The sequence below is a fragment of the Pantherophis guttatus genome, chromosome 1 (genome assembly GCF_059756535.1).
Source record: "Pantherophis guttatus breed Tessera chromosome 1, ASM5975653v1, whole genome shotgun sequence".
NCBI classification, from domain to species: Eukaryota; Metazoa; Chordata; class Lepidosauria; order Squamata; family Colubridae; genus Pantherophis; species Pantherophis guttatus.
This window is the reverse complement of record NC_142063.1, coordinates 153,957,767-153,976,040: the sequence shown is the minus strand read 5'-3', so window position 1 is coordinate 153,976,040 and position 18,274 is coordinate 153,957,767. Positions and strand designations below refer to the sequence as shown.

At 37.3% G+C, this 18,274-nt stretch overlaps 1 protein-coding gene across 2 annotated transcripts in view; it reads right to left on the bottom strand.

Moving 5' to 3' along the window:
- RAPGEF4 (Rap guanine nucleotide exchange factor 4) overlaps positions 1 to 18,274 on the bottom strand; it is a 172,735-nt gene that overhangs the window by 48,004 nt on the left and 106,457 nt on the right. For both annotated transcript variants that reach the window (XM_034427509.3, XM_034427517.3), the window contains 5 exons: positions 14,435 to 14,541; positions 8,981 to 9,102; positions 7,773 to 7,959; positions 3,564 to 3,648; positions 1,754 to 1,814 (listed from right to left, as the gene is read on the bottom strand). In XM_034427509.3, coding sequence (XP_034283400.2) covers positions 1,754 to 1,814; positions 3,564 to 3,648; positions 7,773 to 7,959; positions 8,981 to 9,102; positions 14,435 to 14,541 — 562 coding nt within the window. The remainder of the gene's footprint in view (positions 1 to 1,753; positions 1,815 to 3,563; positions 3,649 to 7,772; positions 7,960 to 8,980; positions 9,103 to 14,434; positions 14,542 to 18,274) is intronic.

The following is an 18,274-nucleotide window of genomic DNA, read 5'->3' as shown; positions in this document are numbered from 1 at the left end:
GCACCTGAAGCAAAAGTGCCAATCTGTACTTCATTGTTCCTCCAGGAAATATGTAGGGTGCCTAAGACCAGTCATGCTATTTTGCTATTGGTAGTAAATCTACAGCTACTTTTTTTCACTCATTAGCAAAAATGCAATGGGACTAAATCAAATAACTGACAACTTTCTTGCCTCTCCATGACATCCAGAATCAGCAGGCTTGAAGCAATGATCTCCTTCTGCACTGGCCTGGTTTTGGCCTTTTTAACACAACTATCTTGCAAAAGACAACCATTTCATTTAAACGTTTAGAATCAAAAGTCCAATGTTACTTGTATATGAAGTACTGTATACGAAAGGAAGCTTCTGTTTTTGCTTTTAACAATTACGATAGAACTAAAATCCCATCTAAAGCTCAACTTTCTAAGTAGCAAAATGAGATTGCAAAGTTCTGAGACTGAAAGCAAACAAATCTATTTGACTATGAGTAAAATCACATTTTAATATTTTTACAGATGGCAAAACTTATTGCAAGAAAACCAGCAGTATTTCTTTAGCAACATTATAACTGTAGCATTATAGCAATTAGCTTTTTTTGTTTTTATAAGAATTATTATTCTTATCCATTAACAGTTTTCAGAACTAATTTTGGCTTGTTTTCTTCTTCATGATTCAAGCCCTACCCAAGGGCGCGGAAATCTGATTGTCTAATTATTCATGATGTGCCCAGCAGTGCCGTTGTTTGTATCTGAACCGATGTGTTCCAAATTTAGACAATCTGAATTCTAAGTCCTTGTGCAATGGCACTTAAGGCTCAAATGAATGATTGGTACCCTTTGACCTTTTCCATGTTTTTGCAATCTCTACTTGAAAATCACAGTATTTTGCAATCTTTTCTAATTCCTCACCTTTTATATTACTATCTCTTGGAATGGCTACAACAATAAACTAAACACCGTTTTTTGCAATGGTGTGTCTGGTGGTCATTGAGCAGTCAAATTTCAGATCCCATTAAAGTTTTGCTTTGTCATTTTCAATGATTTTATCTGCAATTTTACATTTCTACTAATTGTTTTTTTTTACAATGAACCTGTGCTTTTTCATCCCTCCCAATGTAATATGGGATGAAGATGGGCGGTTCTTAAATATGACAAAATAAATAAAAATATATTTGATCATGCCTTTCTATGGTAATCTGTCTATGGGATTTTATTACATGGTCAACAGTCTCATTTTCATTTCAGATTAATTGACATTCTCTAGCCAAAATGGTTTTGTTTTGTTTTTTTTATTTTTGCCTTGATGGCAAAAATGTTCTACTAGGCACAAAGCACAGCACAAAGAATTCCTTCTGTATATTCCTTTCGCTATATTCTGACAACTTCATCATTGTCATTAACACTAATCAAATTTGATTTCACATGATAATCAATTCAACTGACTCTGGATTCCACAACTATAGTCTGCGATAACAAATTTATTTCACTCAATTATCTGTCAAATTTATTTGAGAGATCATTGGAGCTTACGGCCAAATAAGTAGAATTATAAAATGCATAAAGTTATGAAAATTAGATATTACACTCCAATCCCCTTAGAGCTAATCGTTGCCCAGATTAAAATCCAAGTTTCAGTTTCTTCAATTTCCTCCTAATAAAAATAGCCCAGTACATTTTGTGCATTTACATTCTGGGGCTTTTCAAATTGCACAGAAAATACAATTTGCTCAATTGCAGATAAGCCTAAAACTACCATTAAAAAAAGCTTTACTTACAAACTGTCCCTGCTTTGGGATGTGATTCAAACACCAGAACACCTGCTAGTTCTCGTTTTACCTTGAAGAAATACACATAAGCATTACATATAAATTTTTTATATCCTTGAACTGCATGGCTATCTGTAAACTCAAAGGGGGAAGGGAGTGGGAAGGGAGGAAAGAAAGAAAGAAAGAAAGAAAGAAAGAAAGAAAGAAAGAAAGAAAGAAAGAAAGAAAGAAAGAAAGAAAGAAAGAGAAGAAGCACCAAAATATTTCAAAAGATGTTAGGCAAAAATCTCATGTCTCCTGAAATCAGCAAGAGAATGCTCAAGACATGAATTCATGATATAAAGCTCCTCTCACAGACGAGGCTAGAATTGTATGACAAGGAAATACATTCATTCATATAATCCATAATATGTGCCACTGTAGTCACATGCTAGACCAGGGGTGTCAAACTCGATTGAAGGCCACATTAAGGTTGTGTTTGACTTCGTGGGGGTGGGGTGTGGCCAGGGTGGGCATGGCCAGCTTGATGTCACTCGTTTGGGGGCGACTGTGGTGACCCGAGTGCTCTGCCCAAGAAAATGGCTTCCAAGCTCCGCTTTTGGCTGCGATGGCCTCTTGCAATCCTCTGCCAGTGAAAATGGAGCTTGGGAGGGCCACCCTCACAAGCTCTATTTTCGCTGGCAGAGGCACCTCCGGCCAGTCCTTCGCTGTTTCCAGGGTGGCCCCATGGGCAGGATCTAAGCACCCTGGATCTGGCCCCTAGGCCTTGAGTTTGACACCCATGTGCTAGACAATCGTTCTTTATTGTTTAGAGGTTATGGCAGCCATACCATAGTTGACAAATTGACAAGCTTTGAGTAGGTGGGAGAGAGAGAACAAAATCTATATCCAGTTATATTTCAAATAATTCATGTTCTTTTACAATGCTGCCTCCTAAGAAGACAAGCCTTGAGCTATACTTTCTCACTCTGCCTGAAGAAAGCTGTATGTTTTACATTCTCTGCATTCCTGCCATCTTGTCTAATGTTTCCCGCACATCAGACTGGAGTATACCTGCTACCAGGACTCTGAAACTTCACTATATTTATTGTGGACTGAAAGAGAAAATTATACCGAATGCACAAGAGTCTGAAAAAACATCCCAGATTGACTGTTTGATGGTAGTAAACTATGACAATGCATTGGTACCATCATATATTTGAACAGCAGACATAATCACTTGCATTAATGAACAATATAAGGGCACAAAATATATTCACATTCACATGAGTATTATGAACGCCTGTGTTCTCACAGTCTTCTCTCCCATGTGAGAAAGAGCAGTGGAATAATTGAGCTTATTAAGTGTCTCTTCCCTGTCCAAAACAGCCATGGAATATCTGTATGTATTGGCCAATAATATTGGGCAGAACAAGATGAACATATGTATCATACTTTAGGGAGGGAAGTTCCCTCCTGAAAGATATTTTCTATAAGCAGAACTGCTGAGTCTAAGTAGCAATCTTAACAATTAAATCCATCCGAAAGAAGAGCCTTTAATAGCCTGGAACTGGACCAGAGAATGAGCAAGCCTGCAGCTCTAATGGTTATCATTTCCCCCCAGAGATTTTGATATAATAAACAATAACCCTTTCCAAATCTTCATCTCTATTCATCTGTATGGAGTTTACACTTTTATGGCCATCTTAAAGAAGCAGAAGGCAGAGAAAAGATTGGGATGTTACTATATGCAGCCCATATTTATAAATAGCTAGTCACTAATCAGCCTTAGGCTGCCTGCCTGCCTATCTTAAGTTAATAAAATATTTTAAAAACTCACTGTTGTTGAAAGATGAGATAAAGCTTTAATGTGCAAAAGTTCTTCATAAATAATTTCGAGATCATCCACAGTTCTCTGGCCAGGTCTATTATAAAAGATAAATACACACCCATTATGTTACATTACAAATGGTTTGATTTTCATTTATATTGTTGGTTCAAGAAATTATATAAATGATCTCAACTCAAAGTGCTACCACAGACAATATTCCGCAATCTACTGTAGTACTAACGGGGGGGGGGGCTTGCTGTGGGCCTTGTCAATTAACAGAGACCTAGGAGGTCTCTGTCACTGCCCCATCCCTTTGGAACAGCCTACCCCCCACCCCCCCAAGTGCCGTAGGCCCCCCACATGCCCAGCTTCAAACAATTTCAAAAAACCTTGTTTTTCCCTAGGCCTTGGGACAGGATGTTTCTGATTAACCCCTTTTAATTGGGCCCAAGTATGTTGAATGTTGTTCCCTCAGATGACTGTTCCTTTTAACTTTGTGAAGTTGCACAGAGTCCTTTTGGAGCTGGGCTGCCTAGGAATTTCATAAATAAATACATAAAGTCTGCAAGTGTTCAGGGTTTCTGCAATTCAGGGTTTGCAAAGTCTGCAATTTCACAGCACACCTGATTTCTATACTTGCCTCCTGCAGGTATACGCTTCATTTACTATTAGGACAGATGCAGAGTCATATGGTGAACAGTAGAAACAGGCACAAACAACGTAGATAGAACATGTGGTTTCCCTCCTTTGTTCTTCCCTGAAATTTCATATCCTTCTAACTGGATCTGAGAGTCTCCTAACTTTTCAAAGTAAATTCCAGGAGTTCATGGAAGCAATTCCAGCTGCAGAAAAACTAAATGGATTCCACTTAGTATTTATCTATTTGTACATTTAACCTCCAAAAAGTGGTGAGTTGCCCCCAGTTCGAACCGGTTTGCAAGAACTGGTAGTAAAACTGGTGGGAGGCTCCGCCCACTGAGCCGGACATCATCATAGGTGATCTGTGCATGAGCAGAAGAGCACGCACGTGGGCATGATGCGAACCGATAGTAAGGTAAGTAGAACCCACCCCTGCTCCAGAATACAATAAAATAACAAGTTAATTGTTTTACTGCCATTTCCCCCCTTTTCTATAGACATTTTATAACATGGATTGTGAATAATTGTTTTTAATTAAATTGAATTTATTTGAAATTCATTAATTTATTTCAGTGTATGGAACTGATCAATAATACGTCATTTGACTGGGTAGCAACCCTAACAATAAGTAAAGCATTATTTTTGTGAGCCAAGAGTAGCAGACTGAGCATCTATCAGACTTGAGTTAGCCAAGAAAAAATACTTCTCACTATCACTATAGTTCTCTAAGCTAATCTGACAGTCTTCACTCATATAATAGTCTTACATCTTCCAATTTTGAAAGAGATGCAGGAGTGCATTCATCCTATGGACATAGGAAAAGAATGTCTTTTATAGAGAAAAAAAAATCTAGAAAACAACTTGGAGATCTTTCAGCCTAATATGAACCAGACCCAATCTTGCTTCACGTCCATATCCAAATAAGATCATCCAGGTCCAGCAACCTGCTAAGACAGAAAAGATCTCCAAGGAATGCCAAGACTGTATGCTAAACTAGAAATTAAAAAAAAAATCTGAGAGGAAGGCAGGACAAGCCTCTTTCAGGAAACTGCATAGCCATGATAATAAAGTCACTAGGAAGAAAGCAAAGGTTGCAGGAGACTAAAAATGTTCATCTGCTAAATTAAATTCCAATTCAATCCGGTAGTAAGCAACACTTTCTTTTGTGTAGTCACAAAATAAATTTGTGAAAACTGCTTTGCCTTCCAAACCACAAATTCTAAGTTATGTTCTATAACATAAAAAAAGTTAATTATACACAATATATACACAATATACATGTGAAGCATATCTCACTTGATGATGTGACATTCAGGGATATACCGTACTTGGGAGGAAAAATCCCTTAGACATGAAGCCATTTGAATAATTTTGGGCTACTCATTTCAGTTTTTGCTGGGCAACGTCCAGCCAGGCAGGCAGGCAGGAAGGAAGAATCAAGTAGGGAATTAGCCTTGAATTGTTGTGCAGCTACAAGAGATCCAGGACTGACACTGCACCCCCCCCCCCAGTCCCCCAAGCTCCCTGGAACCTTATCTATCTTTCCCAAGGAAAGGCTAGCAGTCCTGGGGAAATTCCTGTATTATAGGCAGAATGTATACTAAAGTAGTTAGCTTGAACTCTACACATTTGGATCTGGTTGCTTGCCCTGACAATCTTAGGAAGAAGGCCATGGCCAAACCATTTCTGAAAAATGTTGCCAAGAAAACAGCACAGACCTGTGTATGTAGTCACTAGGAATCAGGGTTGACTCAAAGGATGTAACACACCCATACACAATCAGGCTTCTCACCAGACATAGCTTACAAATATGGTGAAGTTGTGTTTCAGAACATGGTTCTCTGAGCTGGGCAGCTTTTCCTGGACACAGAATTTAAAAAGTCCCTTCCTTCATACTCTGCTTGCCAGAGATATATTTATTTGAGAATCACAGATGATAATGTTTGGAGAAAGTAGGGCTGCTCTTTAAAATTCAGGAGTTACTTGTTGCATGTCCTCTGTCCCTTCACACAGTTCTCTTGAGGTAGCCATCTTGTCGTCCATACAATGGACACTCCCTCCCCCAAATAATCTGAATCAGATCCATAACTCCCACATAAGTGTGTGTCAATGGGAAGGGGAGGTGAAGACATGATGTCAAGTTATCATCATGCAAAGGCCATGAGTTATGTATTTGCATCAGGCGTTGGGATGTAAGTATGAAATGGTAACATATGTGTGATGACATCACCATGCGTGTGTTGTTATTCTGGCATACTGTGTTTTGGCACAAATGCCACTGCTCAGAATCACTATTCATAATTTAAGAACAAACAAACCACTACAGATACAGTGACATTCTAGCTTGGCTCTTAGAAAATCAAACGGGTAGCAAGCGAGGTAGAAGCCATCATCATGCAACAACTGCCTATTTCAATAACACTTTCAAATTAAATGCCATTTTTGATTTATACGTCTAACAGGTTCCAGTGAACCAACATTTTTGCTAAACAGCTAAATCAAATACATATTAAAAAATAAAAAACTCCATTTTGGTTGTCACTTCTGAATCGTACCTTAATTTTTAAAATAGAAGTCACATTTTTCAAACCGTTTTTCAGTGCATGTAACAGATTTGTATTTATTAATACATACATCATTAGAATCAGAAAGCTTTGTTTGTAGCATTTTTTTTAAACGCTAATTTTATATTTAGAGCAATGTATGTTTTTTAATAAAAAGGAGGGGGGCACCAGAGTCTGCCAACCAGAGTCTGCCAATTTTCTCCTTGCCGTTTTATTCTATTTTTTTTAACACTACAGACATTCTTTCATCATTTGACAGTTAAAATGTTGCAGTGTAATAAATAAAGAATTTTTAAAGTTCCCTGTCAAAACAAGTGACACATTTTGCAAGTGAGTTTCAAATTCAAAACAATAGAAAGCACCTTTTAAAGCAGCAGTGCCATTATACAATCAAATGCTCAAAGTAATCTTTTCAGCATTTTTTAAAAATAAAAAAAATACATTATTTCTTTCTTGGTAATTATATGAATTTTGCAACCTCTTGAAGAATTGCAAGTCAAAGGCAGCAGCTGTGGTAATTTACAAGCAGAGGATATTTTTCAAATCAAACCAGAGCCAATATCCTACACTTCCTGTGAACTTTAATAATAGGATCATGATAAGTGGGATAATAAATATGTATCTGGACTATTCCACAGAATGAAAATCACTGCTAACTTGATGGAAAACTTTTTGCACCTGGAAAGTTAGTATTCAATGAAGATTAGACTAGACTCTTTCTGCCAAAAAAATAAATTTTCACCCAGAGAATATTTGTACAGCAGAAATTTCCATCACATACTATAGGGCATGTTAAAAGGTACAGTGTAATTCTAGGTTCTTGGCAACCAAGCCCATGAAAATACCTGATTTAGTTTCTATCAAAGAAAGCATATCTGAGTTATCATTTCAATCAGGTTTTTGTGCACTGCTTCTTATAGCTAAATACCAAAACTGCACATGCCCTGCCAAGCATACATACAGGTGAAAGATTTAAATCAGGGTCCCAAAAACAATAATCTATTAACCATCTTACGGCTTCCTAAGAATCATCCTCATATGAGCATCGGGTCCAATCTGAGCAAGCAGGAGGATGGTGTCTTGTAGCTCTTCGTCACATTCCTTCTTTTCTTCCTCAGTTGGCATCACAGGGGCATCTTCATGCTCATCGTCCAAAAATCGATAAAATAAATATTTGTCCTGGAAGTACTGCTCTTGGTCCACTGAAAGCAGCAATAGGGTATAAAAGATTGATGGTAGAAGGCTTTATTATCTTCCACACCATTAAATGATACAAGACCTGCAGTTCTCAGCAGGCAAGGCAGGGCTCTTTATGGAAGTCCAGCCAGTTGCCAGAAGACTGCTGGACTTCTCATAGATCTCTGCCAAGAATGGCTCGCCTGCGCCAGAAGAGAATGTCAATGCTGGTGATTCAATACATTAACAGACAACATGCTCATTACTTTGTGTTGGATGTCAGTCATGAAATATCTATGACTCTTCCTCGTATCTGACTCCACCACATCTCCACTATGTGAGCTTTAAGTATCTTTCTTCTACTGCAAGATTTTTCAGGAATGACTAGATTACTGACATGCTATTTGCATGAAAGATCAATTTTTAGCTTAATCCAAATTTTAAATTCAGTATCCACACCAACCAAATTTCTATAAAAAGTTTTCATGTTTCAAGTAGGATTTACAAGCAAGAGTGTGGCTTCTTCACAGGAAGTTTTAGAAAGGAAGCCATTTTTGCGATCTGGCACTGTTCACCCAAAGGCGCTTTTTCAAGAAGCAACTGGACTTTCTTGTTTTTCTTTGAAGATGTTTCACTTCTCATCCAAGAAGCTGCTTCAGCTCTGACTGGATCTAGCACTGTTCAGTGCTTTTTAAAAATCCAGTTTGGGTGTCTGAAGGCTCTCTAAGAATATGATCTGATGTAGAAGTGGCTCCGTGATGGAACCACCAAATGAAAAGGAGGAGGCCCTACTAGAGGGAGTAAAAAGATATTCCAACTTAGAGTCCATTTGGAGGAGGAAACATCTTAGATCTGACTATTGGTCCCTCTTTAACGTGCTTGCTTAGCTTATCCTCTATTGACAGTGATTCTCCTAGGAACAGACTGTATCGCTAGACACTGGAATAATTATATCTCTCAAGCATCATAATTTTCCATTGCCTCCTGTTAGAATTACTGTACTAAGGAGCCAATGTTCTGGATTTCCCAATTCTAAGGTCCTCTTACCATGATTGAGAACACCTTCCTCCAGCAATACTTGCCACATGCCCACAGCTTGTGTCCGTAAATGAACGCAGGAACTCTGCTGCATTATCCAGTCTACCAGTTCTGTTCCTACACAGCATTGTCTGAAAGATGGGAACAATATCAGCAGTTTCAGGCGCAAAATATTTAGTTACCTTTGTTGTTGTTGCTGCTGTTGTTGATAGATTTATAGACTGACCTTTTCTCAAGAGTGCCAGACAACTATCTCCACTCAGAAATGGATGAAACCTACTACAGGTAGTCCCTGACTCAATGAATGTTCAAAAGTTATGACAGACCCACCCAAAAGTCTGATAGCTGCCCCCCCCCATAATCATGTGACTGCGTTTGGGGCACTCAGCAACTAGCCACATTTATGGTTGTTTGCAGCATCCCCTTGTCACATGATTGCAATTTATGACATTTTCCCCAAAAGTTTACTTTTGGTTTTTGGCAAATCACATCACAGCGAACAATGGGTTTGCTTTACTTAAAAACTGCTGCAAAAAAGGCATAAATGTTAATCACATGATAACCTGTTTTATAACTATCACAATTTATGATTGTAATGCGCAGACTCCATTATAGTTGTCAATAGAGACTACATGTATTGATTGAGTTCATTCTGTACTTACAGATTTCTGTTTTCCCAGCAGAGTTCTTCCTTCTTCCTAGCACCTAGGAAGGGTTTCACATAGCCCAGTTTCATAGGATTAGACTGTGATTTATTTCTTATTTGGGAAAAGTTTTGATTCAGTTTTGCTGAAATGCTGCCTTTGCAGAGTTTGTTGAACACATTTCATTTAGCTTGCAACCCATACCCCCTGGCAGGGTTTTCTTCTGCTGTGCAGATTTCACACCATAATAAACAAAATGTGTTGAGATTTCTGAATCTGGTTGTTACAAATTTTAAACATTAATCTTCCATGCAGCCACCCACAGCAGTCTGTGGAGGAGACTGTCTTTCAAACTGTCGCACAAATATACATAAATGCAGGCAGATAAACACATGGACAATAGATATATGAAAATTCTAGAAACTAATTTGCCTCTCATTTTTATGAAAGGATAGTGAAAGGATGTTTGTTACTTTAGAGTATCTAGTTTCACGCTAGACATAGCAATGTGTACCTCAAAATAGGTCTGTAGTCTTGGATTTAACTTCTAGGCCTTCTCTTTCCATCTTTTCAAATGAATCGAAATTTGGGTAATTTGATTACAGCCTTGGGATCAAGAGACACCTGCACAAAGGTGAACTAATGGCTCTGATTAGGCTTAAAACTGTTTGGTTTCAAAGTTATCAACTTCATTCTTTGCACAAGAAGCACTAGAAACATTTAAGACAGTATATTCAATGACTGGATAGCTTGAAACCAAAAAGATAACCAGTGATTGGCTGGCATTCTCTATGTTGTTAGAATACCAGATGGAACAATGATTGATCAATGATCTCTATGAGTTCCAGACTCAGAAACATACAGTTAGTTCTTGCTTAACAACTGGATTGGAAACTCTTTCCAGCTAAATGATAAACAATCACTATATCCTATTTTTGTTCCATTTGTTCTCCTTTTCAATCGTCTTTATCCTGCTTTGCCTGTTTAGATATGTGCTAACCCTAGCTGAGAACCTTTGAAATTGGCAGACAATGAGGATCTTGTAAAGAAATTATGGGCTGTTATAATTGTGCACACTGTGAATAACAAACCAACAGAAAGCCGCAGTGTATTCCTGGCTGCAGGAATCCAAAATGTCATAGCCTGACTTCAAAAGCTCTCCTCAGATAAGAAAGAGGACTAGAAAGGCCCCAAACCAGGGTGAAATGCTATCGGTTCGCACCGGTTCAGGTGAACCAATAGTAAAAAAAAAGCTACCGGTTGCTCTGAACAGGTATTTCCAATGATCAGCTATGCCACGCGATTTAAAATCCCTAGAAAGTAGGAAATCCTGCTTTCTAGTGAATCTAAATCACGTGGCATAGCTAATCCCTCCCCTTGCTGTTGTACTTACCTTCCCAAGCTTCCTTTTTCCACCGTTTGGCACGTAATGTGCATGCACGGCCAGCGAACCGGTGGCAAACCGGTTCAGATTTCACCACTGCCTCAAACAGACCCTGTGCTGATAGGTAGCAGCAATCTAAGATCAACAACTGTCTCATCATTCCTGCCCTGGGCCAAACAGACCTGTCTAGATTAGGAGCCTTCTGTGAACACTGACTGTTGAAGAAAAGCCAGAAATGTATCTATCAACAGAATGAGTTTTTATAATTTTAAACAATAGCAGTTATTCCTTCAGGGCAAGGGCTGCAGCTGATTTTTTTTGAATGATGTGCCAAAGATGGAAGCCTAAACAGTGAATGCACTGGCATCTAGGGGTGAAGATATAAAGTGGCAAGTCACAGCACTGTAATTGAAGCCCAACCCTTTGTGAATACAACTTCAGTGTAGATTTTAAAAAGGATGGAGCTTTGATCATGCTGCCACAACCACTGTTTTGCCTTTTTTGACCACTACCACCCACATCCCCTGGATACCGGTGATTGGATTTATCCAAGAAAAAAAATGCATTTATTTTTATTTTAACTTAATTAAGGTTCTAATAGCTGTTGAGAAGTTCAAGGAGATGCATTAAAAACTATGGTGAGGGGAACTTCACCTGGCCTTGGTTGGGCAGTAAAGTTTTGATTTAAAACATAAACGATAACTATGACATATGGTAGAAATATATTAGAATATTTTATTAATATTCTAGGCTCCTTTCAGAAAAATGTAACACAAAAATCTAGTTAATATAACTTCTAAGGAATAACAACTTTTCTATTTATAAACATCCGTTGTCCCAGGAAACTAGAGGTTTTGTTTACTTAAACCAAATCTGACACAGTTTCAAAAGGATTGTGATTCATTGCTATGTATAGGGAAAGCAAGCTTATTTAACAATGCAAATATAATCATCTTGTTTCTCAGACAATAGCCTCATCACACGTAATCTACCATTTCAGTGAGAGAGACAAAGAAAATAAGAATATGTTGACATTGCTGAAATGACATGGCAACCGAAGCCTGTACTTCAATTTATGAAAACATACCCAAGAATTAAAATAAGACCAAATGCTTTCTGTAAGCTTCACTACAGGTAGTCCTTGACTTCTGACCACATTGGGACTGGAATTTCCATTACTAAGCAATGCAACTGTTAAGTGAATCGTCACATGACCTTGCCCAATTTTATGATTGTTTTTGCCATGGTTGTTAAGCAAATCACATGGTTGTTAAAGCAAATCTAGCTTCCTCCACTGATTTTGTTTGTTGAAAGCCAAACCTGGGAAGGTTGAAAATCATGATAATATAATTGCAGGGACATCATGTGAGGGTTGTAAGGGTGAGAACCAGTCATAAGTCATTTCCCGACAGTTACAACAATTAATCAGTGGAATGACTTGCCCCTAGAAGTTGTAGGTGATCCAACATGGAAGGATTTTAAGAAGAGATTGGACAATCACTTGTCTCAAATGATATAAGATTTCCTGCATGAAGAGAGAGATGGTCTAGAAGACATCCAAGGCAGTGGTGGGATTCAAAAAATTTTACTACTGGTTCTGTGGGTGTGGCTTGGTGGGGATGGCAGGGGAAGGATACTGCAAAATCCCCATTTCCTCCCGATCAGCTGGGACTCGGGAGGCAGAGAATAGTTGGGGGTGGGGCCAGTCAGAGGTGGTATTTACAGGTTCTCCGAACTACTCAAAATTTCCGCTACCGGTTCTCCAGAACTGGTCAGGACCTGCTGAAACCCACCTCTGATCCAAGGTCTCTTTCAGCTCTATTGTTCTGTTATTCTGTTACTTTTTAGTGCTGTCGTAACTTTAAACAGTCACTAAATGAATGATCATAAATCAAAGATAACCTGTAATCTCTTAGAAAGACACTGAATTTGTTCAGCAGTTTTGATATAACCATTAATTATCAAATAAAGGTGATGGTTACTTATTTTTAAATTTGGAAAACATTTTAGAGAGAGAATGTGACTGATATGTTGATGAGCTTATAAAAAAAAAATGCAGGCATAGAGAATACAACAAATAATGCCTGATGACCAGTCATTTCCAGTCTGCTAGTCTGATGATAGTTCACATGTTGAATGAAAGGTTGATTAAACAAAATCTAGATTGTGTACCTTGATTCTATTTTTTTTTTAAAAAAACCTCTGACAATTAATAACTCCTAAAATATATTTACTCTCCAAAGTAGAAAAAGGAACCCAACTAATATTTAATTCAGTTTTTCAGTGCTCTGAGGAAGCTAGAAGTCACTAGTCTTAGTAGAAGAAAGGATATAAATCTGTGTTTAATTCTTATTCTGCCAAAAATAAACTTTTTAGCAAGGCACTGCTGCCACCAGCAGGATCCATAAAAGAATAATGTTACATATGCATAGTTGCTCAAATACCCAACAGACAGTAAAATTATTGCCCGTTGCATGTTTAATATGTAAAATGCATGTGTTTTACATTGCAGTCTATATGGAAATATGCACAAAAGACTGACAATGCAACTCTACATTGTGTCTATTCAAAAGCAGAGTGGATAAAAATCAATGATTTTTTTAAAAAAAATTTAAAAAAATCAGATTTTTTTGATTTAAATTGGAGTTTTTTTATTTAAATCGGATTTTTTTTATTTTTATCGAATTTATTTTAATAAAAAACTTTTGGGGTAAAAATCTATCGTACGATAGTTTTCTATTTAAGATACATAAATAATTTAGTTTATTCAGCATGAAATGGAGCTTAGTTATGTAGCATGAGGCTGTATATTCTGCAACACTGGGACTATCGGTGAGTCAACAGTGGGTCAAAGGAGTAGCAGAGATGACAATTGCTCTTTAAAAATTATGATTTAAATCAACTTGATTTAAATCAAGCCTTTTTACTAGTGATTTAAATCATGATTTAAATCGTGATTTAAATCAACTCGATTTAAATCAAATCCACCCTGTTCAAAAGTAAGCCCATCAAGTTAAAATGACTCTCCCAATAACAACTGGGAACTGGTACCCTTCCACATATTGTTAGACATTAGTTCCCATTATCTCCAGCCATTAGCAATTCTGGCTGGACATCCTGTCTTGGTAATTAGGACTGTTGTTTGAGGCTAAGTTTGAAGAGAAAGGCCCAATTTAAAGATAGCCTACTTGATTTGGCACTTCAGAGTCAGTCTTTTTTGACTCAAGATGCCTGAATGATGTTTGTAGCATTAAATCTTCAACAGCCCAGAATTCAATGTGCTGTAAGCCATGGGATTCAAATGGCTAAAGCATGCTTGAGATCTACAATATTGCCAATAATTCCAATATTTGAAAACCTGAAAGTACCCAAAATTATTATTAAAAATCACAAGATGATACTCAAGAAAAAAAAATCATATTTCCCTCATGATACCTGTAGGTCTTCAGGTGGTACTTCCGGTCTCTTATCATGTGAGGAGCACGGGAGAGGATAGTATTCCGTAATACCTTTCCAGCTCGGAGGATTTTTTCTGATGGTACCTGAAGGATGAGGAAGATAAAGGCAGTAAAGCTATTTTGCATTCCCTTGAAAAACATTAACATCCCTTTCATTCTTACATAGGAGAAACCTAGCACATGTGAAACACAAAACCAAGAAACATAAAAAACGTAAGCTTCATTATCATAAAAGTGTAAGTTTTAATATGGAGCAAATAAATCCACACCTAGAAATTTCCTTGAAACCAGAGTGCATGCTTCTATTCTATACTAGATAGTCACCTGCAGACTAGCATTTCCATAAAACGATTACACTTCCCAGTTTCCATCAAGAGCATAAATATTCAAATGAATGAAGCCATTCTGGATGGCAATTCTGGAACAAAATGCTGAAACAGAGATTTTTTCCTCCCACTTTCACCAACTATGTTGCTTTATAGCAACTTCCACCAGAGCCGTTCAGATGTAACTCTACTCCAACACATGCTAAATGACATGATGTTTGGGAAGTCTGTTCTAAACACAGTTTGAAGCTTCTCCTCCACTAGTCATATTAGAAATTTAACCTGGCTCTAAGCATGCTGGGATGTGTTACAGCAGAGTTCCAGGGCATTATTTTCTGTCCACCCAATAACTGCCCAGTTATACAAATGCAAACTATAAAGTGTCAAGTTTGTCTTCTGGTGACTTTATTGGCTTCTTCTCTTCTCACTACATAAATAATCCACCTTTTGTTTAATTATTTCCATAGCCAACTTTCTTTCTGACAGATTCAATCAATTTCAAAAAGTCTTAGAAATAATCAAAATTCATTGGTTTGATTTCTGGTGTCATACCAAGATAATTACTCTGAATATGAAACCTAGAATCATCCCTCTGGATATAAAAACAAAAAATCCAGAGGTTAGAGTTTTTACACATAATTAATTTAAAAAAATGTTTAAAGATTTACAACAATTTGGCATTACTATTTCTGATTATACAGTACAGCATCAGCTTTCATGATTTCTTTGGTTGGTTTTAATTTGGCTTGCTTTTCATATATTTTTAGATAGCTTGGGTAGTTTGAGGCATTAATAGCTAGGGCAGAAGCTGTTTTATATAGTACTTCAGTAAAATAGAAATCACTAAATCACAGAGTTTTGAAAAGTAGAAAGACATTGCCTTCATTCCTAGAATAAATGAAGGTGTACAATTATTTAATATTTGTTTAGCCTTCAGTTTCACACTTTTTTAATCTCATTATTCGGAATGGGCACAAAACAATTGCAGTTGACTGGGAACATGATGTCAATTCACACAAATAATAAGCATAGCAGTATAATGTGTACACTTTTGAATACTTTCTTACACCCCCTTCCCATCATTTCAAATGTACATGATTTTAGGTATTCACTTTCAAAGAAGTGCTTATTCATTCATTATTATTCATTAGATTTCACCCTTTCTCAGAGAGTTCAAAGGGCTTACAGGGCGTCTTCCCTTCCCTAATTTCATCTAATATAGTGAGGGAGATTGGACTGAGACTGAATGAAAGGCCTAAAGTCATCCAAGAGCTCTGTGTTCAAGACTAACTAAGCCACTACACTATTATCCATTGGTTCCAATTATTTTAAGAGGACAAATTCAGAAAATGATACAAGGAGAATTTATTTGCCACAGTGGCTGCTGGCCCATGGTTTCCTTCAGAATTCCATCTTGCTTTTAAGCCTCATGTTTTTTCAACCTGAACATGGAGAGTTTTCTGCAGGGTTGATCACAGTAATGGAGTAGATGTGGACAAGAGTTTTCAGAATTGAAGCATAACTCAGGAGAGAACAGAGGTGTTTCTACTCAATTAAATCATGGAACAAGGACTTAATCTATGTTAGATGGGCTTACATAACTTCTGAAGACTCAAGTTTAGAGACGGGTATCCTCCAGCATTCAATCCTGAGTCTGTATCCTGAGGTACCGAAATTACTCAGGAATGAATCTGTGTAGCAAAGGCTACCATTCCTATGCCAGGAGATATCAAACCTGGTCATGGTGATATATGCCTTACATTCATTCCATTTAATTTAAATGTGCTCTACAGAGATCTCTCTTTCAGAAACATTGGGAAATTTAAGATAGTATAATGCTGCACTCAATTATTGGCTTGAATTAGTGCAGAAAAACCAAGCCTACCTTATCCCAGCAACTTCTTTGGTTATTGGCTTGTATTTTACAGTCTTGTACAATATGGTCTCACTCTACTATATTTAAAATACCACATTTAAGATCCACAAAGGGGGGAGGTTTGATATCTTCTCTGTAGCGAGCTACATCCAGGCTCAAATTTAGCAAGCTTTTCTCATGTTTTTGGGGCTCCATCTTGGATGCCCTTCCTCTGCAGGCAAATATATTTTTATATATTTAGATAGGCTTTCAGCATTGGCTGACCTGGTGCCTAATATTAATCTGCTGAATATGACAGGGATTTTTTAAAGTAGGATTTTATGTCCTATTTATAATTTTTAGTATTTAGAGTGAAATAACCTAATGCTAACTGTCTAAAATCCAATACGGTAATTCCAGTTTTTTTTTTCTTAATAGAAATTTAATTGAGATAAAAAAAAATTGAGATATATTTTTTTTCTCAAAAAATTGAGAAAAAAATTGAGGATATAAAATTGACCAGGGTTCATAATCTTTTTTTACAAGCCATCAAAACACCCTGCTAGTTGGCAATACAAGTTTAATAAAACAGCTATGATTTCATGAATGAGATGGGGCAATTATAAAAACTTCCTATGAAAGCACCCCTAATAATTTTATCTGTATTTTATTGTTAGATGTCCAGCATATGATGCTTAGCAAAATAACAGGATGTAAAACAAACATTGATGACAACTTAATGCAGGAATTCCTTAGGAACTCAGGCAAAAATAACACACTGCGTTTATTTAAGAAGAACGAATTAAATATTATTTCTATTTTAGTGACCAGTTAATTCAGGTTGCTATTGGAAAAAAAAAAGTCTTTTTAACATTTCATAGTGCAACAGTTAAAGCCAATGTAGCTCAAAGCACAATGTCAGATGCACATTATTTAACATTTTGCCGTGGGCTGCTTTAAACTACAAGCGTCTTTCCAGAAACACACACATCGCCTTACCACAAAATGACCAAGCCATTACCAAAATGACACATTACTGCCAATGTCAGTAGTAATTCTTTGCCAAGAAAAAGAAAAGGAATGTGAACCAGAAAAGGGTCTGCATACAAACACACGCTGAACAACCAGAACGCAGCTAATGATGCCTCATTTTCCTGTCATTTTTGTGCTCTTCCGACTACCACCGAACAGGTGCTTTAACTGCTTTGCATGAATTGAATAAATTGCTTCAAAAGGCAAAACTAGCATGTGTATAGTTCAATCTAAGCCTGCCGTTGCCGTGGTCATTCTCAGTTGGAAGAAAGAAATTGCTTGCCATAAATGTTTTAATCTAAGTAAGAGAGGTGAATTGGCAACCTCTTTAGCTGGAATAAAACATCCCTATTTAAATAAGAAGGGAAAATATCTTTGCCATAGTCAGACACAAAATAATGTGCTTGGCTCAGAGTGCTATTTGCTCATCCTGTGCAACAGATTTCCTGAGGTGACTCAGCAGTCTCTCTCTCTCTCTCTCTCTCTCCCTCCCACCCTCTCCCTCCCTCCCTCCCTCGAAGAAATAAAGGTATTTGGAAGTTGCATTTGATTTTCAGGTTGCTACTCTGTTGAATTTTATAGGAGAGAAAGAAAGCACAGTGGG